This window comes from Haliotis cracherodii, unplaced genomic scaffold (assembly GCF_022045235.1).
Source record: "Haliotis cracherodii isolate W230 unplaced genomic scaffold, xgHalCrac1.p SCAF_8, whole genome shotgun sequence".
In the NCBI taxonomy this organism is placed as follows: Eukaryota; Metazoa; Mollusca; class Gastropoda; order Lepetellida; family Haliotidae; genus Haliotis; species Haliotis cracherodii.
This window is the reverse complement of record NW_027266341.1, coordinates 18,380,154-18,406,509: the sequence shown is the minus strand read 5'-3', so window position 1 is coordinate 18,406,509 and position 26,356 is coordinate 18,380,154. Positions and strand designations below refer to the sequence as shown.

Genomic DNA, 26,356 nt, shown 5'->3' with positions numbered 1-26,356 from the left:
AGCAATGTCTAAGCCTTCCTCACTCCTTAATTTGATCCTTGTTATCTTTATTGTGTTCCTTCCTACACTTTTCTGTCACAAAATCACCCAATCAATGATTAAATACACACGGTCTTTCATGTCTATTCATGAACTCAACATCTGAGGCCAATTTGTGCCATATTGGCTCATTCCTTACCGGTCAGGATCTTGTAAGGTGTAGATTACGGAACCAGATGTGTGCCAAGTGGCATTATGACCACTTGTAAGAGCCTGTAGTTTGTTGTTTGTTTGTTTGTTTGTTGTTTATTGCCGCACTCAACAATATTCCAGCTATATGACGGCAGTCTGTAAATAATCAAGTCTGGACCAGACAATCCAGTGATTGACAACATGAGTATCGATCCTTGCAATTGCTACAGATATCCCTTATAAGTGTCTGACACCGCTTCGTCCCTTTCAGTTCATTCCAGTAATATTTTATGGAATGATTAAGTTGAATTTGTGTGGATGTGTGGAAGCTGACTCACTTAGCTTGTCAGACCCACAATCCTAAGTTCATGATTCTCACAAAAACAGGTTGCCTTTATAGTAACATATGGCAGAGAATGTCCTCACGAGAACTGGTGGTGCAGAATTCTAAAGGTGACAATGTAGTCAAAATGTAGTTAATGACTGAACAGTTCAACCAATCTTCAAATTAATTATTTTTTTCATTGATCATGTCTACTTACTAGGGACAAATTGCATCAGTATCAATCACTTGAGTAAAATGTTTACAATTTCAAATATTAATTAAAACCTGATGCACGTGATAATTATAACAAAAATAAGACAGGTTCCAAAAGGTCTCCGTACACAAACGTTGTCGAACAGTTGAGAGTCTGTTGGCCAGTAGTATCCGATGAAAAGAATCATGTCAAAACAGGGGTCCACCTGCTCATCAATCAAGCCAATAATTTTTATAGAACTAGATAATCGACAGTTTTGTTTATATTCTTACTTCATCCTTGTAAGATTCGGAATCCCGTTTGATAAGATTCTGAAGCTGTGGAAGGTTTGTTGGTAATTTATTCCGATTTCGATCTGTCATCTTGTCTGTTCGGGAACGAAGAAACTCAAAACATCATTGCACGTGTGTAATACCGGAAACGGAAGTTGATTTATATTTTAAATAAAGTTGGTATTGTTACTTTGGTATAATGTGTAAATACATATAATATTTACCTGTTACACAATATCTATTATAACAATATGAAAGTATGAATTAATTTATACTTTAGGTTACGTCTAGTAACAATACTGACATATATCAATATGAGTATCCAAATAGTTCGAAACTTTAGGTTATAATTTGAAAAGTTTACAAAATGTCTGCGCCCTTGTTCCCATCTCTTGCCCCGAGAGAAGTTGACAAGCTTTGGTTCACTGTTGACAAGCCATGTGATGATGAAAATGAATTGTCAAAATTAGAAGAAGAATACCAATCATGGGTGGGTTCCATGTTTTTCAAGGTTTCCTCCAATCCTCAAATGAATCCTGAGGAATAATTGTATCAAAATAGTTTCAGATGTCTTCAAGACTTGTCATTTTAAAGTTTAGTGATACAGAACAGTACTGCACTTTTTCGAATTCCAGTTAGGGTAGGACTGTTGATAAGAAAGTAATATTTCACTTTACCCACGTCCAAGCAAATGACACCTTCACATTTACATTCAGGCGACCGTCAACAAGAGCCCTTCCTATCTCCGCGTTAACTATCTATGACTCTTTATTATTTAACACTCCCACAATTTAATTAGGAGTCCTATATGTGGAAAAGCAATTTACAAGAAAGGAAACTACCATCAGCTCAATGACATCTATGGCGCTACCACTGTCCTATACTATTACCATAGCTTATGCTCCAATGCACGGGACTCTCCCCTTCCCACCCAGGGTCTTAGGGAAACTGACACGTCTTTACAATCACACCATCTTCCTGAGGCAAGGGAGTTAACTAACTGTTAAAGTCCAGTTTCAACCGAACTAGGCTGGAATTTCTGGGCTCAATCGTAGCGCCGCCACTGGCATATGGTGATGTGATTGATGATCAAGATCTATATTGTAATAAAACAGGTCTTGCCTCGCAAAGTCCATCAAATCCCGTGAGGACCTTGACTAAGAACATGAAAAGATTTTTAAAATATCTGTTGAAGCTGTGTTCACAGCACCCATGCTTTGCAAATACTGCAATTGAACCAAATCTGCATGGCCCTTTACAAACCAGATGTCAATTTTGTTACAAGATTTTGATTGGACTATGCATAGACTCGTTAGTCCAGCCAAAATGTACCTCCACAATTCCAGCTTAGTTCCGTAAGGGTGCCTGAGGAAGGTGCAATCACACACACCTTTTCGGTCTGAGTTAAAATGACTCATCTTTACATTCAAACACCCCTTTTCTATCCTTAGGGCTAGCCTGGTTAGGGCTAGGGTTAGCCACAAAGCCTTACCTTTTCACAGTGTTTTCCATATATAATCCAATCCGGGCAATCCGATTAGTAATCTGTTTCAACACGTTTCGTCCCACCAGGACTCGTCAGTGCAGCTTGGCTTCCACAAGGGAAACTGCAGACGTGTTTTGGTTGTCTGTCTGCTTACAAAGTGTCACTTTGGCCTGAAACACATTAAGGCGCTGCAACTGCTGTGTTTGATGGCTTGTTTTCCATGGTTCAGAGTGCCTTATCTTTCATTTAGCTGAGCTGTCACTTTCTCAAGCATGTTTACCTAAATGTACCTGCGGAACTCGAAACTTGATAAAAATTGTACATAGTTTCCTCAAATTACATTGGATTTGTTCAAAGAGATAGATAACCCATACCCTACCTCACATTTAACCCTAAGGATTGGCAAGTGGTGCCCAACCCCAAGGATCGTAACGGGTGTCAAGGGCTAACGATAGAGTTGGGGGTAACCTACCCTAAACCTAACACAACTAACCCTAAGCATTGAAGAGGCATGCAAGATCTGTGAAGCACAAACCACAGTGGGCAGCCTGAGCCAATTAGCACTGTAGTAAGTTGTGCCTGATAAACTGCATTGTTACCATATGTTGATTTCTTGGAACAGTACTATTGTATTGTCTATTCATTATGGTTATCATGTGATGTATACCTGCTATTATTTATCATTTCAGCATCAGAGTATAGCTGACAAAGACAACAACATTGTGCCAATCGGAAAGACTTCAGAGGTGGGTATGTTGCAGTGCATGATGGGATATATCAAATGTGCGGTACTGTATCGTTTACTCTGATGTGATACCTCAATGCGTGAAGATCTGAGGGCATCCTAATAAGAGGTTGCCTCAGGGGAACTTCAGGTCAGCCAATCTGTGTCAACGCTTTCAAATTCTCAGAATAAGTTAGCGAAACATTCAGACAAGCATGTCTGATTTTGTATCTCATGAACAAATATAATCTAGGAAAAAGGAACAAATAATTCAGGCTATTATGTTCTTGTGGATATTGTATTGTCAATTTACAGAAGTTTTGGTGCATCACAATACTTTGCACCATGATAAGAGTGTCACAATAGTGAAATACTCTATTCCAATGGTATGTGCAAGAGTTCCCAAGGTATTGGTGAAATTCTCTATTCTAATGGTAACTGCAAGAGTTCCCAAGCTATTGGTGAAATTCTCTATCCTAATGGTATGTGCAAGGGTTTGCTCATTAACAGCCAGATTTGATTTCCCATTTATGTACAATGTCTGAAGCCCAGGGTTTAACGTGACGCACAAATGTAGAGAATGGATGCAGAAAAAACATATACTGCATCCCGAAGGATGCACAGTAATGTTCACTGTACCTGCCTGTTATTTCATCCATCAATAATGACCACTGTCCACATGATCATTGATTCATTCCAGGCTCTAAAGCACTAACTTTAGCCCATTTCTAGTTTACCGTGATATTGCAGGAATATTGCTGAAAGTGAAGTAAATCCCGAGACAAACACTCTCAAGTTATTGACTTCACTAAATATGCATGTAGTTTGGTTAGATCTCTAGTCATTCATGATTGAATACTACTTATAAAGTGTTCAGTTTCCATGTATCGTACTGTTGTGACAAAGTGTTACAGTGAAAGTCGGCTGAGACATTTCTGTAAATAGTTTTAATGCAAGGAGAGATGAGATTCCATGTTCTTTGGTTGAACTTTTCAGTCACGATATCCCTTGATCAATAATTGGCTGATGGGCTTGCTGGTGTATTATCATGGTCTAACCAGATCATCAGAAACATCATCTATCATGGTCTATTCTTATCTAACTAGATCATCAGAAACATGGTCTAGTCTAACCTTGTGATCAGAAACACAATCTATCATGGTCTAACTAGATTATGAGAAACATGGTCTCACCTCATGATCAGAAATGCAACCTTTGATGGTCTAACTAGATCATCAGAAACATGGGCTAACCTTATGATCAGAAACATTTTATCATGGTCTAACTAGATTATCAGAAACATGATCTAACCTTATGATCAGAAATGTGATTTATCATGGTCTAACTAGATCGACAGAAAGATGGTCTAACCTTATGATCAGAAATGCAGCCTATCATGGTCTAACTAAATCTTCAGAAACATCTTTTCAACTTCTACTAAGATTACCATGGACCTGTTTGAGTTATGTCGCTCACTATGGAATGTTCACTTGTAGCATCTAGATGATGATGATGATGAAGAAGAGGATGATGAGGGTGATGATGATGATGACAGCGACACCAACGATGATGGCATGGACACCGACATGATGGATGACAGGGATTCAGCTGATGATGCAAGCACATGTACGTCTGACAAAGGAAACAAATTATACATATGTACTTATATTTGCATGAATATGGTACTGGTTGTTTTCATTTGAATACTTATTTTTTCTTCGAAATTTAGAATGACAGTCAAGATTTCCCTGTGACAACCCTTATGTTAAATATCTTTATTTAGGGGGTGCCTAGAATATAATACTGGAACAGATTACCATAAAGACCATTAACATTACATAACATTACATACTTCTAACATTACATATCAGGTGTTGGTTATATCCAACTATCCACAGCTTATTTCGGACTAGTGGTAATCACAATGGTAATGTAAAATAACTAAGTTTGGGGTGAAAACAACTACAGTAAACTCCGTTTATAACGAACACGCTTATAACGAACTGACTGATATAACTTTTTTTTTTGTCCCGGGCATTTGCTGTGTATATCCTGTATATATGCTTATAACAAACTACGGTTATAAAGAAATTATATAAGTGGCCCCTTGGAGTTTGTTATAATCGTAGTTTACTGTAGTCCATCTATATAATTTCATCTGTCTTGGACTAACATACTAGTGGCCATGTCTATCCCTGCATAATAAACATTCTCTTTCAGATTAAATCCTCCTTGGGGCACTTATTGCATTTTCCTGGCTCAAGAAAATCTACATGACATAGTTGTAACCATTTTCCTTAATAAAAATTGTTACCACACAAAAAACTTTGTTTTTGTATGATATACGTCCACCCTTATGGTGCCTCACCCTCCACGGCGTGTCACGCCAAGGGATGCAACTCTCACCCAAATCACTTTCCTTATGTCATCTGACTAAGACAGACGTGCTGGTTTTTTTTCAAGACAAAACAAAGTACAAGATAATCGTTCGTACAAGAACCATGGCAGACCAAACTGTATGTATGGTACATTTCTTTCATGCAAAGGCGTAATACATCGCATTGTGAAGTTATAAAGTTGTAATTATGTGACACGTGTACGATACCTTTGAAAACAAAGGCCGTAGTAGCGTCCATTTTGTAGTGCCACGTATGATACATGTAACACCAGGGCCATCAAAAACGGCTTGGGTTTTTTAATGTTATATCATCGGGCTTTAGCCTACAATCTTTTCCTTTAATAAACCCAAGGTGGTGTGTTATTTATTTTTAAATTACACTTACCTTTTTTACGGGTTTTTTACACCTTCGCGCGTAACACGCCCACTTTGGTGTTATAATTATACTACGACATTGGCTATTAGTATCGCGTTACCAATCGCATTCTAAATTACGCCTTTGTTTCTAGTTGCACAATTTATGCACGTATCTTTCCGATCTTTCAATCGCACTGATACACTTTATTACCCTTCCCGCCAAACTCAAAAATTACGGTCTTTTTTACAGACCTTCAAACTGTGTACGGGGTGCTCGGCTTCGATTCCCCCCCAAGACAGGCATGATACTTGCATAAAGTGTTTGGCCGAAGACGGGCATGACGATGGGTCATGCCCGATCTGTGTTGCATTTACACCACGGGCGCAAAAAAAGAGGAAGGTGGACCTCTTACACTTTAAGGGTCTATTGAAGGCGGGGGTGGACATTAGATCGGCAAAGACCGCCCCCCCCCCATCTAAAAAAGTAAGAAGGGGAAAAAAAGCAGCTGAGACTGTCTCCTCCGCTCCCTCCCCGGGGGCCGGGGGAGAAGGCTCTAGGGTCCCCGTCACAATCACTGCACCCTCTCCTGCACCGTCTTTGGCAGACATCTCTGTCTTGTTGAGGTCGCAGATGGCGTCGATGATGGAGGAGGTAAAGTCTCAGCTCCGAGAGGAGATGCGGACCGAGCCTTCCCCGTTGTCGGCGCCGGACGCGGCTTCGAGACCTTGTGATATGCCCGGCGTCGGCCGAGGCAGGCCACTTGGTCTCGGGGACGATCTCAGACCGGGCTTCGGCGCCGGCTCGAGGTCGCTCCCCAGCGGAGGGGTGGCGGGCACTGGCCCGTTCACTACCGACGCACAGTTCTCCCTAGCGGAGCCAGACGCCTCTTCCGAGGCCGAGGCTTCCTCTAGCGGATTGCTAGCCCAGAGCCAGGTGGGTTCCCTTGAACCCCCGGCACCTCGGGACCGGGACTCGGCTTCGGGCCGGGTGCAGCCCGGGGATGCGAAGGCCCAGGCCTTCGGGCGTCCCCTTCCGACTTCGTCTGCCTCTTCTCTCGGGGAAGAGTCGATTAATTTCGGCTCGGAATCGAGAGAGGAGGAGTGGATGGAGGAGGGGGGAGACGACTCGGAGACCTCGGGAACATTTTCCTTCGTTTCCTCGTTGAGGCATGTACGGGACAAGATTGTCCAGGTACTGCCTCAGGTGGCTGCGCCTATGCCCCAGTCGGATCCGACTGAGTTCCGCCTTCCGGGGGACGCTTTTGCTCCGAGCAAGGCGCCCCAGGTGCGGCTCCGTATTCTGTCCTCATTGGTGCATGAAGTCATCAATCCTCTGTTGTCGGGTGCCCGCAGGAAGTTCGACCTGCCCGAACTTATTAAGCGGTACCCGTTAGCAGAGGATGGTGATTTTGAGGTACCGGTGGTGGACGAATGCGTCTGGACCTCCGTTACCCTGGGGGGGTCTTCGACCCCCAACTTGGCTAAGATCAAGCAGGGCCGGCGGTTGCCACCCTTTCCCGCGTGCGGTACGGAGCTGAAGGCTGCTTACGTTTGCTTCGAGGAGCAATATCGTAACGCATGTCAGCAGCTCCGGGTGTCCGTACACTCCGCTTATCTGTCGGCCGTACAGAGGGAGTTAGCGGGAGAGGGGCCGGCCGACTCTTCGGAGTTGGCCGCGCAACTGACGGAGGTACATAGTCATCTTGCCAGGGACGCTATTCGTAGCTGTGCCTCGCAGATGATGTGCGCAGTCATGGGCATGCGCAGGCTGTGGATGTCGGTATCCAAATACTCGGCTTCCACACGCCAGGATCTACTTGCTTTGCCATATAAGATGGGTGCCACCCTCTTCCCTGGGGCTCAGCAGGTGGTCCGAGAGGCCGCACAGTTGTATGCCTCCATCAAGGATTCTAAGGCCTTGTTGGAGGTACCATGCGTTAAACCGCGTAAGCGGACCTCTCCACTTGCTTCCTCCTACGCTGATGCGCCGGGTCAGAAGTCTGCACCTGCTTGGAAGCAGCCGCTTCCTTCAGGTAAGGGCGCCGGGAGGAGCAAGAGAGGCAGGGGCCGGGGCAGGGCAGCTGGTCGAGGCCAGCAGCCTTTTCGCGGGGCCGGGAACCCATCGGGTTCCCATTAGCGCCCGAAGTGCCCCGGGCGGACCCACGGTCGCATGTTATCGAACTGCCGACAGCCGGGGTCCACTGCCTCAAGCCGGATGTCCCCGTAGGTGGCCGACTGGCTCTATTCCTGCAGGAATGGGAGACAGTCACATCCAATCCCTGGACCCTGTCCACTCTAAGGGATGGCCATTTGCCTCGGTGGAAACACCATCCGCCCCCCTTCTCCGGGATAAAGCACACTCCGGTGCCTGCTACCCTAGAGAGGGCGGAATTCCTCCGTGCCGAGGTCGACGCACTTCTTATGAAGGCTGCGATCGAACCGGTTCCCGTGGGACAGGAAAGCGAGGGCTTCTACTCGACATATTTCCTAGTCACCAAAAAAGACGGAGGGTTCAGGCCTATTCTCAATCTGAGAAGGCTGAACAAACTTATAGAGGTACCGTCCTTCAGGATGGAGACACTGCGCTCGGTGATCTCAGCTGTCGAGACCGGAGAATGGCTAACGTCAATAGACCTAAAAGACGCCTATCTCCACGTACCCATACACCCCGAGTTCAAGAAATACCTCAGGTTTTCTTTCGACGGGAGGTGTTATCAGTTCAGGGTTCTACCATTCGGGATCGCTACGGCCCCGAGGGTGTTCACCAAGCTGATGTTGATTCCCGCCCAAGTGGCCAGGTCAAAAGGTCGGTTCTGCCATCCGTACCTCGACGACTGGTTACTAAGAGCTCTATCGCAATCCCTGAGTCAGATAGCTACACAACAAGTGATAGATATTCTGATCACTCTAGGGTGGATAGTCAATCTCAAGAAGTCAGATCTGAGCCCTACTCAGAATCTAGTCTTCCTAGGGGCGAATTTCAACACGGTTTAACGAAATTGTATCTCTGTCACAAGATCGCATTACCAAGGTCAGAAGTGTTACTTCCCAGTTCCTTCTGTCCGCCAGTCACACTGCTCGTACATGGCTCCAGTTACTGGGCAACATGGCGGCGACAGTGGATGTGGTTTGGCGGGCGCGCTTGAGAATGAGACCCATTCAACAAGCGCTCCGTCGACTTTGGGTGAACTCGGAAGATCTCGAGACTGTTCTCGAGACTCCGCAGTGGCTCAATGCACACCTTCAGTGGTGGACCGAGGTCGGGAATCTGTCCCGGGGGCTCCCCCTCGACACTCCCGTGCCGTCTCTCATAGTTCAAACAGACGCGTCACTCTCCGGCTGGGGAGGCGTTCTGAACGATCACACTGCCTCGGGACTATGGTCCCAGCAGGAGATCAAACTGCATATCAATGTGCTAGAACTGAGAGCGGTCAGGTTGGTGTTCCAACGCTTCCTGGATCTGCTTCGTGGCCAAGTGGTGCGTCTAGAGATGGACAACCAAACGGCGATGACTTACATCCGGAAGCAGGGGGGAACGGTGTCTCCGTCGCTTCTCCAAGAGACGTGGCAGTTCCTCCTATGGTGCGACTCACACGTTATCAGGGTGCTACCTGTTTATCTCCCGGGGGTAGACAACGTCCGTGCGGACGCTCTGTCTCGCCGGATCCTCGCTCCTCACGAGTGGAGGCTCGACCCGGGGATATTCGGGATTATCTCCCAGTTATACGGGTCGTTCCAGGTGGATCTGTTTGCGTCTGGGGTGAATCACCAGACACCAACGTTCTGCTCCCGAGTCCCCGACCCGAGGTCGGTGGCACCGGACGCCTTCCAGCTAGATTGGACGGACAGAATTCTGTGGGCATTCCCCCCAGTACCTCTGATTTCCAAGGTCCTGTCTCAGCTAGCCACTCAGCCTGCGCGACTACTTGTGCTCCTGGCACCCCTTTGGTCGGCGCAGAGTTGGTTTCCAGTCATACTCAGGTTTCTGGCTCAGCCTCCTGTTCTATTACCTTTACGACCGGACCTCCTATCCCAGAACGAGGCCCTCCACCCGAATCCCAGGATTCAGTGGGTGGCTTGGCCACTGTCCGGAATCGCCTCCAGGAGAGCGGTATTCCTGCACGAGTTGCAGACACAATACTGGCTTCGCGGAGGGATTCGACAAACGTTCAGTACGAGGATAGATGGGCCTGCTATGCGCGCTGGTGTGTCGATAGAGGGATTGCAGATCCCTTTTCTGCAGATCTCGTAGCCGTACTTGAGTTCCTCCAGTCGCGACTAGATGTCGGCCTGGCCGCATCGACAGTCCGGGGGTACTCTACAGCTATCGCTGCCTTTCACGTCCCCGTCGACGGGGCACTTTTGGGTGCGCACCCATTAGTGCAGCGTTTTTTAGCAGGTGTGGACAGGATCCGACCGCCTGTCCGGCGGATCAGTCCCCCTTGGGAATTGTCAATCGTTCTTGATTGGCTGTCCGGTCCTTCCTTTCGGGATCTGTCGTCCCCCTCTCTTCAGCTGTTGAGCTGGAAGACGGCGTTCCTTGTGGCGGTAACGTCCGGCAGACGGGTAGGCGACATTCACGCAATGTCAGCCGATCCCGAACTAACTGTCTTTCACCGGGACAGGGTCAGTATTCGCCTGCCGGACTCTTACCGTCCTAAGGTCGCACACGCCTTCCACGTGACGGCTCCTATTGAGCTACCTGCTCTTTCACAGCCTTCTTCGTCGGGGACCACTACAAGACATGCTCATGTCTTGGATGTCCGCAGGACCCTTAAGTCCTATATCAGCAGAACTAAGGGTATCCGTAAGGATAATCAACTATTTTGCTGTTATGGCGGTAGGAAGGCTGGCTCACCTGCGAGCAAACAAACAATCTCCAGGTGGATAGTCTCTACTATATGTACGGCGTACACACTTCAAGGCAGGGACCCCCCTACCAAGTTGAAGGCTCATTCGGTTAGAGCAGTGGCTACGACACAAGCGTATGCCGCGGCTCTGCCCATTGAGGAGATCTGCTCCGCGGCTATTTGGAGCCAGCCGAGCACGCTCATCAAACATTACCAACTCGACAAACACTCAAGCGAGCGTGCTCGGTTTGGTCAGTCAGTTCTCCGAACTGGGCAAAGTTCTACATCTCTAGCCGATTGAGCCTTCGAGATTTTAGACCGCCCGGACCGGTTATAACACTGCTCAGTAACGGTCCGGATTTTATCTTCTACAGTCGATACAATACCAGCCATTACCACTCGATAATCATCGTATTTGCACATGCACTCCTTCGATTATGGGGACCCTCTGGCCTAGCTCTGTGCGGGTTTATAGGCTCTCGTGATCTGTGCCCCAATATCACTTGTTCAAAAAAAGTGTGGGGGGTGGGGGGTGTGTGTGTCTCGAGTTCTCGATATGATAAGCCACAAAGAATGGCTCTTTTCATGGTGTATGGTCGATAACGCCCTGTCTCCAGCCCCCGCCTTTCGACGGTGGTGCCTCACGATAAGGTTGGTTCCATTTATTGAACTCTTGTTTATTCATTGAAATAATCAAAATACGATGTATTTATGCACGCTTGTTGCTGACGGATGCCACTTCCTAGATTATCTTTAGGAGTCTATCTTGATGCAATAAGTGCCCCAAGGAGGATTTAATCTGAAAGAGAATTTTACAAACCTGTAGAGGTTATGAATTCTCTGATGAAATCCTCCTTGGGGCACGGCCACCCGCCTCCCCACATTCCGTCAGCATTAGACATATGGAAAGTGATTTGGGTGAGAGTTGCTTCCCTTGGCGTGACGCGCCGTGGAGGGTGAGGCACCATAAGGGTGGACGTATATCATACAAAAACAAAGTTTTTTGTGTGGTAACAATTTTTATTAAGGAAAATGGTTACAACTATGTCATGTAGATTTTCTTGAGCCAGGAAAATGCAATAAGTGCCCCAAGGAGGATTTCATCAGAGAATTCATAACCTCTACAGGTTTGTAAAAATCTCATCTTGCAGTTTTGCTTTCTTAATAACAGTACCAAGTGTGAGTTTTACTTATTTTTATACCATGTGATCATGATTTTTAAGATGAAATAGTCAATCTATTTGCAAATCTGGTTTCAGATTGATAAATGTGGATATTAGTCCCCTGCTGTACAGTCCAGCTGGTCTGGTTGCATCTCCTATATGAAAAATGCAAGTTGTATAGACTGCAGGATTAGCTCTGGGATGGAAGATGAGGACTGGGATGAATCATTGAAGACATTTGTCACCGCCACTGACAAGGAACTATCTGTGACATCAGTTGTCTTCACCCATGGTTTGTCTAGAGAGCCGCATTTTATACATCTGAGGTGATTCCAGGGCTGAAGAGGTCTCAGTACCCTATGCTTGTCTGAAGTGGGTATTGGATGGTCATAATGCCCTTTGGGACATGTGTGGCCAAATTATGTAAGGTGCCAAATGTTGCTCTGCAGAGTTGCCTCCCTTGAGCATGCCAGAAACCAATGTTCAGTTCAAATCCAGGTTGGCCCGATTATGTTCCTAGGTTTGTCAGCACCATACCAATGCACATGGGTTTCATCAAAGTTGTAAATGCCTGAGACATTCATCACTTCGGGCTTTCCTCATGCACAAAGTTGACACACCATGATATAACTGGACTACTATCCAAAGCGACATTAAACCCCACTTACTCACTCATTATGCCCTTTTCGTGTGAATAGTCCATGAATGGATGTCAATACTGAGTCTTTGTGTGGCCTGGATCGCTGCTCACACTACAACCATGTTTACTACTCCATGGGTAGACACATGTTAAATTCAACGAGTCCACAACTTAATTCATTCTAGTGTAACAGAACTAGATTTAGGGAGACAACCATTGATTCTTCCTACTTTTAACAGGTCTCGGATGTAACAGACTAGTGGTCACAGAGCTCCAGATAAGCTGCGTTTCTGCGTAAAATATGCATCAGAAATGCAGAAATACGCAGTAAAATAAAATCCAAGCGTATCAAATACGCAACAAACATTACAGATACGCTACAAAAATGAAACTTGTGCGTATCATCAAAATATTGTGAAGTAACCCTGGTATTCGATTAGCAAATTAGCAACTTATTTTGAAATTATAAACGGGCATTCCGTCAACCTTGCCAAACTCCACCATGACAGTTACATCATGATCATTTGCCATCACACTTTCTTGTAGAAGTATCATGGTATTTTTTAGTCCTATAAAGCTCTCGAACCCACACGACACCAGTTTGCAGGGACTAGATGCATAGTGTTTTTAAATATTTAACTTTAATACCCCCATGTGTAAAAACTAGTGGGTAACAGAAATTTGAACACCCAGATAGAATTACTGATACCCAATGATTTTAAAATGCATAGGTAAAATACCAAAAGCTTATCTGGAGCTCTTGGTCATGTCCTACAGCAGCCCTGTCTGGACTTGACCTGCAGGTGACTGTAATACAGCTGTAATATTGATGTAATACAGCTGTAATATTGATGTAATACAGATGTAATATTGCTGACTATAGCAACAAGCTCATCTAGGACAGCATGAAACAGACTGAACACAAACGCAGGCTCATCCTTCAGTACTGTACAAGAGGGGCGGGCATTCCTGGACTGGTATGCTTTCCTTGTGGAATGGGGGAATGAGAGTTTTCTACAACTGATCCTGAATGCACAATATGCACAGGTTTGCTTGTATTGATAAGTGAGACTGACAACTAGATGCAAAGGATGCTAAAATGCTCACTGTGAAGTTCCTGATATTGGTGTTGATGAAGCTCCCTAAATCTGACATTGTACTGCTGTTTGATATCTTTAAAAAATAAAAGCCTTTCCTCTGCTGCCACCATGTTTTGTCTTTTGCAGCTATGCAGAGCTTGGAGTATCTGGGGTGTCAGATCAAGTGTATTTCCTTTATTGCCCAAGGGGGTGGGGCACACAGATTGCCCAGTGCTCTATGTTGGTGCAATTTGTTTTGCAGATTTGTGTTCCTTAGGTGTGCCAGGATCCAGTGTTGTGTGATTTTGGGTTTCAATCCCATTGGGCATCACTTCACTTTGGTCTTTCCTCACACATTAAACTGACACTACCCAGGGACTGGTCATTTAGTTAAGGGGTGATGGGCCTGTGGGAGTGGTCTTTATACTGTATCATAGTTGCTGTCCCATCCAATGTTATGTGGGGGCACGGGTGGCCCAGTCGTCTAAGGCGCCGCGATTCGCTGTGCAGAGTTGCATCCCTTTGGCACGCCAGAAACCTATGATTGTGGGTTCGAATCCTGGTTCGCCCCGATTATGTTTCTAGGTTTGTCAGCACTATACCTGTGCTCGTGGGTTTCACCGAAGTGGTAAACGTCTGAGACCTGCATCACTTCAGGCTTTCCTACCACATTAAGCTTGACACGCCGTGATATAACTGGAATACTGTTAAAAGCGGCGTAAAACCCAACTCACTCACTCACTCAACATGTTTTTGTATTTTTTTACCATCACAAAACATTTTTATTGTCATATCTATGTTAATATCTATGAGTTTCGACATTTGCACAATTCATTTTCTTGGGAAACTGAAAAGCAATTTTCACATGCAAGTCCTGGCATTTAACAGGTTTCTTCGGCAAGTTAATTGAAGTTTGGAACTGTGAAGAACTGGGGTAGAATAGGTCTGCAGCAACCCCTGCTTGCCGTAACAGGTGACTATGCTTGTAAGAGGCGACTAACAGGATCGGGTGGTCAGGCTCGCTGACTTTGTTGATGCATGTCATCATATCCCAAATGCGTGGATCGATGCTCATGATTTTAATCACTGGATTGTCTGGTCTAGACTCGATTATTTACAGACTGACATCATATAGCTGGAATATTGTTGAGTGCAGCATTAAACAACAAATAAACAAATAATTGAAGTTTGTCATTTTCACAAATCATTCAGTTAACAGTGTAATTTCAAAATTGTCATGCCAAGACTCGATAAAAATGCGAGAGAACACTAGTTGCACAGAGAACGTTTCAGAGACTGTCCATAACCATTTACAAACTGCAGGAAACCGAGCAAGAAAGACCTGCATATCATCATTGGTTTCCCCATGGTTGGCGTAGTGTATGGTTTAGTGAGGAATTCCATTCTTTCTTCAAATGAAGCCCCTCATGATGCACCATTTTCATCATGACAAAACTTGTCCCCACACAGCATTGAGAGCTTAGTACATACTCATATTCCACTTCTAGAGTCCCCTGCCGTGACATTGCTGAAATATTCCTTAAAAACGTTGTAAAACCATACTCACTCACTCATAATCATATTGCCGTGGCTGTCAAGATGACCCGAACGCAATTGGGCAGACAGATGTACACAAAGTGTACTACGCCTTACAACAGCCGTACTTTGCCATATTGACATAACCAACACATGAAGACCATTCACATTTGAGAACTTTGTTTTCACTTTGTAATCTTCGAAATGCTCATGTATCGCTTCAGTCATGTCACAGAAGGAATCTGCTGAAAATCACATACATGTATATTTTGTTATGGGGGGAGTACAAGCTTGGTACACATCCTGCCTGAAGTAGTTAGGCTTCAGTATTCATTGCAAGTCAAGGTACAAAAATTCTTTTGGTTTTGCAATCTCATTAAAATCATACCTTAGTTCTCACTTCTGCTAAACAAACATTTGAGGACATCCCATTATGGGTCACGTCAGAACGACCTTTCAGACAACCACTCGCATCTAGAAAGTAAGTCGTAATGTTTTCTAATCATGCAACCTCGAAAAGCCAAAGATGGATTATTTTGAGAGACCGTTATGGGTTGTATGAGTGATTCTGTAAAATTAATCATCTCTCACTTCAATGAGATAAACATTTGAATGGAAGCGACATTGATAGCCAGGAGGAAGTACTGCTGTACAATCTCGGCCATCAATAAGACATTCCAGAATGTTCTTTGGTTCATTTTTCAAATATATAATCGTGAACGAATTGTCAAATTATTTTTCAAATGGAAGTCGCCAGTTTTAAACTAGTGCCATATAGCACTATATATGAGAAAACTACTTTGTGATTGGCAGATGTCGACTTCTTGTTGGTCATTTCATTGGTTGGTCAAAGTTTGCAAAAGGTCTTTCCGACATAACCTGTTATGGAATGGGATCTTTGTTTAGCAGAATCGAGAACTAAGATCTAATTTTAATGAGACTGTTCAAGTAGTGCCGCCTGCGTTCACACATTCTACCCATTTTATTTAAGTAAAGTAGTTAAGCTGGAAGTGTATAGAACATTCTTGTGACTCAAGAAGCAGGATTACTGATCATAAGCAGCCCTACATTCAGACATTCTTTTCCCAAACCCGAAATGATGTCGAACTGGAAGTACATCACAAACCCAAGCCAAGTAGACTTTGGGACATTGTCTTAAAAGCCGACTGCTTTGAGCGTGTTCTCTCCAACAGGAAGTGCATAACCCTTGTTATCAAGGCTTCCTTGAGACATGAGACATTCCGTACTGTATTAGACCAAAATTTATATAAGCTTAGCACGAGGAAAACTTTCAGGGTTTGTCATGCGTCTTCTTTGGTCACACGTAATGCATTTAGGTTCCTCGTGATGCTATACAACATGAATGGTACTTCAATCTGGTTTGATGTTGTCGGGAACATGCCCTTTCTCAAATAGATTGTAATGACATCAGACTAGAAATACATCATAGTAGGTAATTCAGGGGCCTTCTGGAAATAGCTGTGAAGGGTCTGGTCATGTTTTTTCAAGTACTTGCAAACACTTTTGAATGTGGCAGCAAGTGTTTGTGATTTGACTGCTTGGTTCAGGGTCATTTATTCTTTTTGAGGAGTGTTTGAAACATATAGGCATTCTTTGGTTCTAGTCTGTGTAAATGCAATCTTGTATTCAGTGGAAGCTCCAATATATCCTTGATCAATCTCTAATGGCAAACACCAACGAAAACATAGGCTGGAGACAGTTTTATGACTATTCGGTTAATACGACACACGCAGGTACAGATTCAAAGAAAGCAGGAAAAGTTGAGCTGGTCGACTCACTCACTACAAACAAGTCTCTCATTTCTTCATCCAAACTCTCTGTCAGGCTTAACTTTTCCTGGGTAGAAGGACCACAGTGGATCAGGGACAGAAGGTCATGTGTTGTAATCGGTACACAAAGTTGGGAACAGATAGGAAATAGAAGGTACAAGGATTTGTAGAAATATAATACTTGTATCACATCACAGCTGATTGTTCCAGTTACATAATCATCTCTAGAAATGATAATGGTTCAAGACTGAACAGCTTACATTAATAATCCCCAAGCAATTAATCTCTTTGGAACGTTTCTTGTCAATGGTGTAACCACATACAAGAAGACAATGGGATTCTTAATAAAGAAATTTACATTTTGGAATGTGTCTTTTTTTTTTCACTGTCATTATTTATCACAAGGTCAGGTTTTGTTTGATTTGATGTATGAAACATTTCTTGGAACACTTGGTCTCAACAAAAAATTTCACTAGTTTTTTAGCTAGACTGAAATGTATCTAGTTAATAAACACGTACCTGTACATTTTGTCCTTAACTGCAGTAACAATTATTACCAACTGACAATTTAAAAAATGATAATTCAAACTAAAACAATGGAATATGGTAATAAATAAATACATAAAACATTTCAACTCACAAATCTGTTCATTATACTGACATTTTAAAACTTCAGATAAAAAACAATATTTTTACATCACCCTGCTAATGCACAAGAGGAATGTCTTTAATCATGGACATTATTGCATATTTTCATTTGCATTCAACAAATACATTCATATTGACAGCTTAGCACATGTGATGTCCAACAACGACCTTCACCCAGTGGATGGTTGCTGAATGCTCGTGGTAGAAAACGTCAGTCCTCACAGTCGTGGTGGTCTGTGATCCTGACATGCAGGATAGACGATAGTGATGAACCTGTCACCTGTTGTTTACAGGTAACCATAGGAACTGACAAACTGGAGTTGTGGGGCCTGATGGGACTGAGAGGATTAATCTTCACCGTTTGTCTTCTTTTTCGGCTTGCTCTTGTTGCTCATTTTGTTCCAGGTTTCTGCAGTTTTCAAGTCGGCTTTGGTGATGCGGAAGAAGTCCAGTCCCAGCAGCCAGGGCATGAGAGACAGGATGTACTGCTTGTAGCCCTGTAATGGAGGGGGAGCAAGTCATATCAGTATACACATCATGACACTGTATCGGTTCAACTTATATCAAACATAGAGAAAGTCCGGTCAGGACAACTGACAGTTCCTAAAAGTTTGAATCAGGTCCTTCAAACAGTTACATACCAGGGCCCACTTGCACAAAGCAATCTTAGTGCTAAGATGATCTTAACTCCCATACTTTAACATAGACTTACGACAGTCATAGCACTACGATCCCTTTGAGGAACACGGCCCAGTACTGTATTCCGACTCGAGTTTTATGATCTGCATCTTAAACAGAATTCTGTGGATTTTGAAAGCCACCATAAACTGATTCATTGTTTTGACCAAACTTCAAATCCCCTCATTTAGTGCTAGAGGCATTATTACCGGTACTTCTGTATATTGATGGTACAAAAATGATGACATGAATCACACATGAGGATAGCAAAGTATTTGTAATGACAGCATGACACCATAGTGAGGATGTAGATGGGTGTGGAAATATAAAACTTGTGAATTAGTCCCTGGACTTATTGTCTTCTCTTAGCCACTGGAAATTTTGAAAGCAGTGTTTCTGAAAATCCTGTTTATGTTTGTTATGAAAACAAATATTTTCGTACTTGCACATTTTTACTGCCTGCATTTTCTTTCTGATGGTGCTGAATAAATATTCCTCTCTGTGTTTTAACCCCGCCACGCGAAATGAATGTGTCCACTGCTCAGCCAAGATCAAACTTAAACATGTTTAGAGGAGCTAATGCGACCTGGCCCATGACTTTTTTTACACTGATCAACCAATCCAAGAGCTTGTCCTCTTCACAGCATGAACGAAATTTAAAAGCGAAGGTTTATGATACACTAAAGTCTGATTTGTCATACTCATGATGTTTACACTTACACAAAGCTACATTTATTACTTATTAGAATATTTCATCAAAATACCAACCCAATTTTAAAGTTGTCCACAGACAACTGAAGCTGATATTTTTCTGTTTGTCTGTTGATAACAAGTCAGACAAGTTGTGCCTAGGTTGTCCACACCCCATCTGTGTAGATCAGCCTGACCATTAGCGCTGCTGAGCTGTTACTCACCTTGAACTCCTCGACAGGGTTGCCATGCAATGTCAGTTTACGTAAGTTCCTTAAACTCTGCAGTTTGTCCACTTCCTGGATCTTAACTATTTTGTTGCCATGGAGATACAGGATTTCTAAGTTCTCAAACTCTGTCAGTACCTAGAAGGGAATGAAAATTAGTTGCGTTTTTGCCCCAATTAACCAAATGTAATCATATATTGCATAACTTAAAATCTTGTTACAAATCCAAATGATTCCTATATTGTTGTCATCAGAAAAAAATTCATTTCAGATTTGATGTCACCGTCTCCATCTCTCCTATCACTAACATAGCACAGAATTTATGTGCTTGAAATCAACACCCAATCCAAATGCCTCTTCTGAATGCGAGTTCTACTTCCAAAATTTGGCCTCATCAGAGACAGCACTCGATATAATTAATTAAATCCGGAAATAATTGTTTACTGAAAAAAGTGTTTTCATGAGTATTAAGAAAGGAGGGAAGTTGTAATGTCATAAGGCTTTACCAGTTGTATTTGAGGCAGCTTGCCACAAGGTGGGTCAACAACTGAAGATATTGCTTCTTGTTTCAATCATAAAAGAACATTGTAATTTCACAGGACCATTGTCCTTTAAGCATTGTCATTCGAATCGGACTCAAAATGAAGCTATGTGGAGAATGGATCTAGGGTATTGATCACAACAGAATTGAGATATAATACACTAACTGGGGAAATTGAGGATGCCTATCTGTATTCTATTTTTATAAATAACCTGGACCAATTTCGTTACCATAAACCTCTTTTTGGCTCAGCGACTGACTTAAATACAGCTGGGAAAGCACACGAGCTTCACTCCCCCTATACTAAAATTCCTTAAAACATTTTTTCCAGATAAAGGATAATCTATTACAGTCTGCTGATTACATCAACTGTATAAAGGTCTCGCTTATACAGGGTCGGGCTGCAAATTTTAAATTAGATCCGTGCCAAACTCTTAAAAAGAAAGTCATTTTGACTGGCTGTTTATTTCAAGATCATGAACAAAGAAATTATGTGCCAAACCCTAGCGGAATTTTAGGGAGAGAAAATAACTTCCATGAGGTTTACCAGGACATATTTAATTGATCCTGAATCCAATCAAACAAACAAAGATAATAATACAAAGTAAATACTACCAGGGCTGGGACGAGTCCGAATTTACTACCCGGGTTCTAGATACTTTTTGCCATAAAACAATATATCACATGACTAACCACGGTTCCAGTTAGTACCCTCAGTACCCACCTGACCCGGGTACCAAAGTTACACGTCCCAGCCCTAAATACTAGTCTGAAAGAGGAAGGGTGTATGCACCCTGTATAACACTCAACACTTACAGGATCTATAACCGACAGGTCATTGAAGGACAGGTCAATCCAGCCGAGAGACCCAGGGTTGCTGAAGACGTTTCCTGCCACCTCGGACAGAAGCTTGATATCTGACAGCTGGTTGTTGTTGAGGCGGAGACACTGGCCCTTGGATTTGTTGTCTTTGCTCACACGAGGACTTGACTCGCCCTTCTTGACTGTGACAGCGCGGGGCTCCTCCTCATAAACATCTGGAGTGATCAGAAGTCAGTTACAAGATTGAAAGGGAAACGTGTTTTTCCGAATGAGTAAATAATTATACAAAAAAACTGTTACAGTCTGTGCCAAAATGTTACGAGTCTACTTACCCAAATGTGGTATGTATCATCATTTTTAGTAGAATTTAGTGTTATTATCTGTACTATTATTAGCTGTGCTTACTTGACCAAACATTTTACTCGACTCAGGCCTCAGGCCAGGAGTGGCAGCTATGTTGAGGTGCTAGTAAAACTGAATTGTATAGAATAGCAACATCGACTTATTGCATGCTTCCAACACTGTTTTCTGGATTCAAAAATGGAGCATGTGTCTCATTAAGGACATTCAACTGGACATTCATGGGTGCACTAGCTTATGTTTTGTTTGTTGTTTTAACGCCGCACTCAGCGATATTCCAGCTATATGACGGCAGTCTGTAAATAATGGAGTCTGGACTGGACAATCCAGTGATTGACATCATAAGCATCGATCCACGCATATGGGATACGATGACATGCATCAACCAAGTCTGGGCCTGACCAACTGATCACATTATTGGTTCGGCAATGAAAACAGATCCAGGCGTCCGACAACAAACTCGCGAGTACGCATGAATGACAGGGTATCTAAAATTCATCAGGTGATTTTTGTGATAGAAAAGTGTGGTAGGAAACACTGTAAGGATATTGTGGGTAATAGTAAGGAACGAGGGATGCATCAGCATGGCTAGTGACGACACAACGGTGAGTTCGCTTTTGAATCAGTGCTGAAAAAATGTAGCGAGTGAAAGTGGCTTGTGTGAATGTTCAAGGACAGTTTCCAGTAGCCAAAATAATTGACACAAAATCATTTCATCCTTTTTACTCAACGTTTTTGTGTGAAGAATGTTAGGAGCCGCTATAGAATCTATAATAGCCACTAAACACCAGTAAACGGGTACCTAACCATAATGATCATAAAGGCGTGATTGACTGTAAAAGGGATCCAAGGGCTAAGGATAGAGTTCAGGTAATCTAATAGCCACTAAACGGGTACCTAACCCTAATGATCGTAAAGGGGCGATTGATCGTCAAGGGGATCCAAGGGCTAAGGATAGACTTTGGTGTAAGCTACCCTAACCGGTGACATTTGGATGTGTTCAGCACAAGAATAATATACCTAATAAACAGCATTCTTGTGCATAAGAAAGAAAATGAATGAACCGAAAAAAATAATATATGTATATTAGTTCCCATTTATAATGATTAAAGCCACTTGAATTACAAAATAAATAAATATATATATTCAAAAATAAAAGTGCTTTCATAAACTAGCGCATGCTATAAAATGCACCGTCGCAAGCTATATTTAGTAAACAAAAATTAAAAACTCGCAACATCGCTGGGCATATTCAGTGACATTGCGTATAGAGGTAATAGATCACTGGGAGGAGCTTATGCACACTTGATGACCCCTGATGTCACATGGCATTGTTTCGCCGGTGTGACTAGCAACAAAATACTACAAATTACATCATAGGGTATTGACACGTGTTTGAAAAGTGTGTGGCACTGTATTCTTAAGGCAGGCCAAAAGCTAAAATACAACATGTCAACTGTAAGTCAATAAGACACTTACCTTGTACAGATGACAGTTTGTAGAATGAGAAATCTAATGGAGGTACACTGTCGTTACATGTGTCAATGGCCGCTTTGGTGGTGGCTTTCTTCTGTCGAGGAGAGTATGGCACAACACTGCAACATAACAAAGGACATACAGAACTGGACAGTCTGCAGCATGCTGGATTCACAAAAAAGTTTCTTTATTTGTTACCTGCATTCATACTTCCCATGGTTCCAAAGATAACAGTTTCAAAGGGGGGGGGGGGGGGGGGTAAAATACCTTATATAACACAAATAATTGCAAAAGAATATTCCCTGCAATAGGTCAAGTACTGGTACATTCCACATGCCATAAAGGTTGAAAGGTTTATATTAAATTAATGATATGGCTTGCTAAAATAAGTTTCATGTTATTCATAACCTGTTCGTTGCTCAACCTGCCCCTGACACGTGAAGGTCCAGGGTAGAATAGGTCTTCAGCAACCCATACTTGCCGTAAAAGGTGACTATGATTGTCGTAAAAGGCGACTAACGGTATCGGGTGGTGAGGCTCGCTAACTTGGTTGATGCATGTCATTGATCCCAATTGTGTGGATCGATGCTCATGATATCAATCACTGGATTGTCTGGTCCAGACTCGATTATTTACAGACCGCCGTCATACAGCTGGAATATTGCTGAGTGCGGCGTAAAACAACAAACAACAAACAATCTGCCCCTGCCCCTCGACATTATTCTTTTCATTTTTAAGAACTGCTAGACTAATGTTCTCAAATTTCATTTTTGCTGTAGGGTGTTGACATTAATTTTGTATCAGATAGGAACTGAAAATCTTTGAGTTTTTCGCAGAGTGTGGGCAAAAGAGGTCATAGGGTACAGTGGAATCATGTATATTTTCATGGTAAAGAATAGGTACAAAATCATTCATCCCATGCCTTTCCGTTTTGAAAAAAACACACAAAAAACATGAATGTTTTTAAATTAAAATTTAATCTAGCCTAAAATGAAATACCTTGCATCCTCAAGAGGAATGGATGAAATCAGGTATTACTTTTCAATTCGGCCACAGATAATTGGTGGTATCATGGTCAAATAAGAAATGTCTGTACCTCCTGTCTATATTGGATTTGAACAATGAGACCATGAACTCGGAACTTGAAAATTTGAAAATAGTTTTAACACACGAAAGTCATCACGATGATTAGGAGCTTATAACAACAACAGTGACCAAAATGGATCATAAATACCTTGTCCCCGACATCTTCAATACAGAGGTGTTATTACAAGTGATGGAGCAGGATATGTTGGGCTAAAATCTCGCTCAACCGTACTCACAACCACCAGCCATGTTGGTTACTGGGGACAACGGCTGAAAGAGTTGAAGCTGAGGTTATTTTTGGAAACACTGTCAGCGCTCTATTACAGCGCTGTTCAATCATACTGAATACGTAGGGCGCGCATATCCGCTGTTGAGAGCTTAACTAAAAAAATATGATATACTATTTCCTTACACCTTATTACAGATGTTATGCGCTTGATGGCCCTCCGTCGTCCAGAATTGATTACAAGCTGATAACAAAACGTGTATACTATGGAGAATGCATAGTAAAGATTACTGTACTGTTTAGTATCTGCTGATAAGAATGTCCATAAAGAATTCATATCATCAGGGATTGTGTGTAAGACGTTGACACCCTGATGTCAAGTATGATGACACGAAATACATGTAACAACAGATCATTTATCTCATGCAGAAATCTGATATAGCGAAATTGGCATTACATATAGAGAAAGCAAAACTGATATAACTGTAATCGACAGCAATGGTATATTTGTAATATTTCCGAATCACTACAGTCATGCGGTTGGCAACAGTGAGTGACTCAGTCCATCGAAATATCCTTGCGACATTGCCGAACACATCTGTGATACAACTTATAATCTCTGACTACGACATAAAAATCTCATTTACTCCCTCCCTCCCTATTACGGAGCAGATCAGTTGAAGCATTTGATACTCATGCCTTATAGAAATTTCATACAGAGTATCTGAACTTTCGACTTCCATTGCTGACGTGGAAAAGCTCGTTCAAAACAAAAACAGAATAGGCCTATCAAACTTTGTATGTGTTAATATTCAAATAACACAAGCAGTATAACTTTATCTTATCATGGCAGCCATATACCGTGGAGCACGTTGTGTTAAAATAACGAAAAATATTTAACGACAATGTCATGTCTCATATCCTGTATTTAAACTTTGTTTTCATTGACGCAAACTGCATGTGTACAAAAACAAATGGGGGCAAGTCAAAATGATCAAAGATACCCTAGTCAAAATGACCACGGATTGTGAATTCCATTTATAGGTGTATCTTAATATATCCTATGATACAAAGAACTTTGCACATAAAACGTGACAACTTAAGCAATTTTTGTGTATTTAAAGATGAACATATTTTTGCTGCAGCCAATGTAGAAATAGGATTACCTATATATTCTTGCAAGTACAAATATCATTCTACTGTATAACATGGGCAATTCAATGATATATGGCTTTCATCTTCTATTACAAAACAGGCGCCCTAGTCAAAATAGCCACAGGTGCCCTAATCAAAATAGCCACAGACGCTCTAGTCAAAATAGCCTCAGACGCTCTAGTCAAAATAGCCACAGGCACTCTAGTCAAAATGGCCCCAGACGCTCTAGTCAAAATGGCCACAGGCGCTCTAGTCAAAATATTCACAGACGCTATAGTCAAAATGGCCACAGGTGCTCTTGTCAAAATGTCCACAGACACTATAGTCAAAATGCACACAGGCCCTCTTGTCAAAAAGGTCTCAGGCCCTCTTGTCAAAATGGTCTCAGGCCCTCTTGTTAAAATGGCCACAGGTGCTCTAGTCAAAATATCCACAGACACTATAGTCAAAATGGCCGCAGGTGCTCTAGCCAAAATGTCCTCAGGCCCTCTTGTCAAAATGGCCACAGGCGCTCTGATAGTAATCATGGCTTTAGTAAAACTATCACCCAAAACAAACAAGTTCCGCCAGTCTTTTATACCCGTTAGTGTCAATCTTCTTTGGCCATATTGCTTCTTGAAAAACAAACACAAACTCAGCCTCTGCTGCGGTATTTATATAATGTCACGTATCTCGTAATTATGTTTCCTGGCAATGTCTGTAATGGTGCAAAACAAACTTCACTCGAGATAATAAAGATTGATCTTATCGTTTACTTATCCCACCATGGACAACATATGCATATGGTGGGCCTTTTTGGTTGACAAGATCGGCCCATAGAAATGTTTATTGTCCTGAAAGTTTTGTCCATATCAGATATGTTCATATATGAATAGGATTTAGACTTTGCTCGGTTCAACAACTGTATATATGGGCGTTATAACAACACTAACTGGATAATCGCTAAGATATGTCAAAACTTCTTATGTCTTTTTGAGGTTCCCGGGAAATGTTTCATAATAGTCCAACATTTTTGCACCAAGTTCAGTTTCTTATGGGAGATGTAGAAACGGTACAAAGACGACTCCCGTAGGGCTGGGACAGGTAACTCGGGTACTTGGGTCGGTGGGGACTGAGAAGGACCCGGGTACCCACAGGACTACCCGGACCCGTGGCTAGTCACGTGATATATTGTTTAACGAGACACATTCCCAACTACAACTCCATGGTTACCTACAAGTCGCTAATGTTCACATATCTTTCTGACCATACGCGCATTTCTTCAATCTGACATTTATACGTGTTCACTACTGAACTTTAGTAAAGATACAGCTTCAGTCAACTTCAGTGTATGCATGACCAGATTGTTTTATAGATGTACCTAAATACTTTTTGCCAGGAGTCCGGTAAAACAATTCGTAATCGCACATTTTGTACCCAACTCTTGACGCTACAGCGGGTAT

General features: G+C 42.7%; 2 protein-coding genes across 2 annotated transcripts; one reads left to right on the top strand and one right to left on the bottom strand.

The window, feature by feature from the left end:
- Window positions 1-1,349: 1,349 nt before the first annotated feature.
- Window positions 1,350-13,335, top strand: LOC139450017 (anaphase-promoting complex subunit 15-like). Its single transcript, XM_071231637.1, has 4 exons — window positions 1,350-1,472; window positions 3,158-3,214; window positions 4,689-4,818; window positions 12,057-13,335. The coding sequence occupies exons 1-4, from the start codon at window positions 1,350-1,352 to the stop codon at window positions 12,059-12,061; spliced, it is 315 nt and encodes a 104-aa protein (XP_071087738.1). The 3' UTR covers window positions 12,062-13,335.
- A 3,595-nt stretch (window positions 13,336-16,930) lies between these two features.
- Window positions 16,931-23,790, bottom strand: LOC139449794 (leucine-rich repeat-containing protein 51-like). Its single transcript, XM_071231325.1, has 5 exons — window positions 23,682-23,790; window positions 22,451-22,566; window positions 20,606-20,826; window positions 19,246-19,386; window positions 16,931-18,150 (listed from the first exon to the last, which is right to left on the bottom strand). Exons 1-5 carry the CDS (start codon window positions 23,693-23,695, stop codon window positions 18,001-18,003), a joined length of 642 nt encoding a protein of 213 aa, XP_071087426.1. The 5' UTR covers window positions 23,696-23,790; the 3' UTR covers window positions 16,931-18,000.
- Window positions 23,791-26,356: the final 2,566 nt, after the last annotated feature.

Coding starts and splice junctions, on each gene's coding strand:
- LOC139450017 (XM_071231637.1), top strand. CDS start 1,350: ATGTCTGCGCCCTTGTTCCCATCTCTTGCCCCGAGAGAAGTTGACAAG. Junction 1,473..3,157: donor AAGAAGAATACCAATCATGG/GTGGGTTCCATG, acceptor TTATCATTTCAG/CATCAGAGTATAGCTGACAA. Junction 3,215..4,688: donor CAATCGGAAAGACTTCAGAG/GTGGGTATGTTG, acceptor GTTCACTTGTAG/CATCTAGATGATGATGATGA.
- LOC139449794 (XM_071231325.1), bottom strand. Junction 19,387..20,605: donor ACCTGTCGGTTATAGATCCT/GTAAGTGTTGAG, acceptor ATTCCCTTCTAG/GTACTGACAGAGTTTGAGAA. Junction 18,151..19,245: donor ACCCTGTCGAGGAGTTCAAG/GTGAGTAACAGC, acceptor CCTCCATTACAG/GGCTACAAGCAGTACATCCT.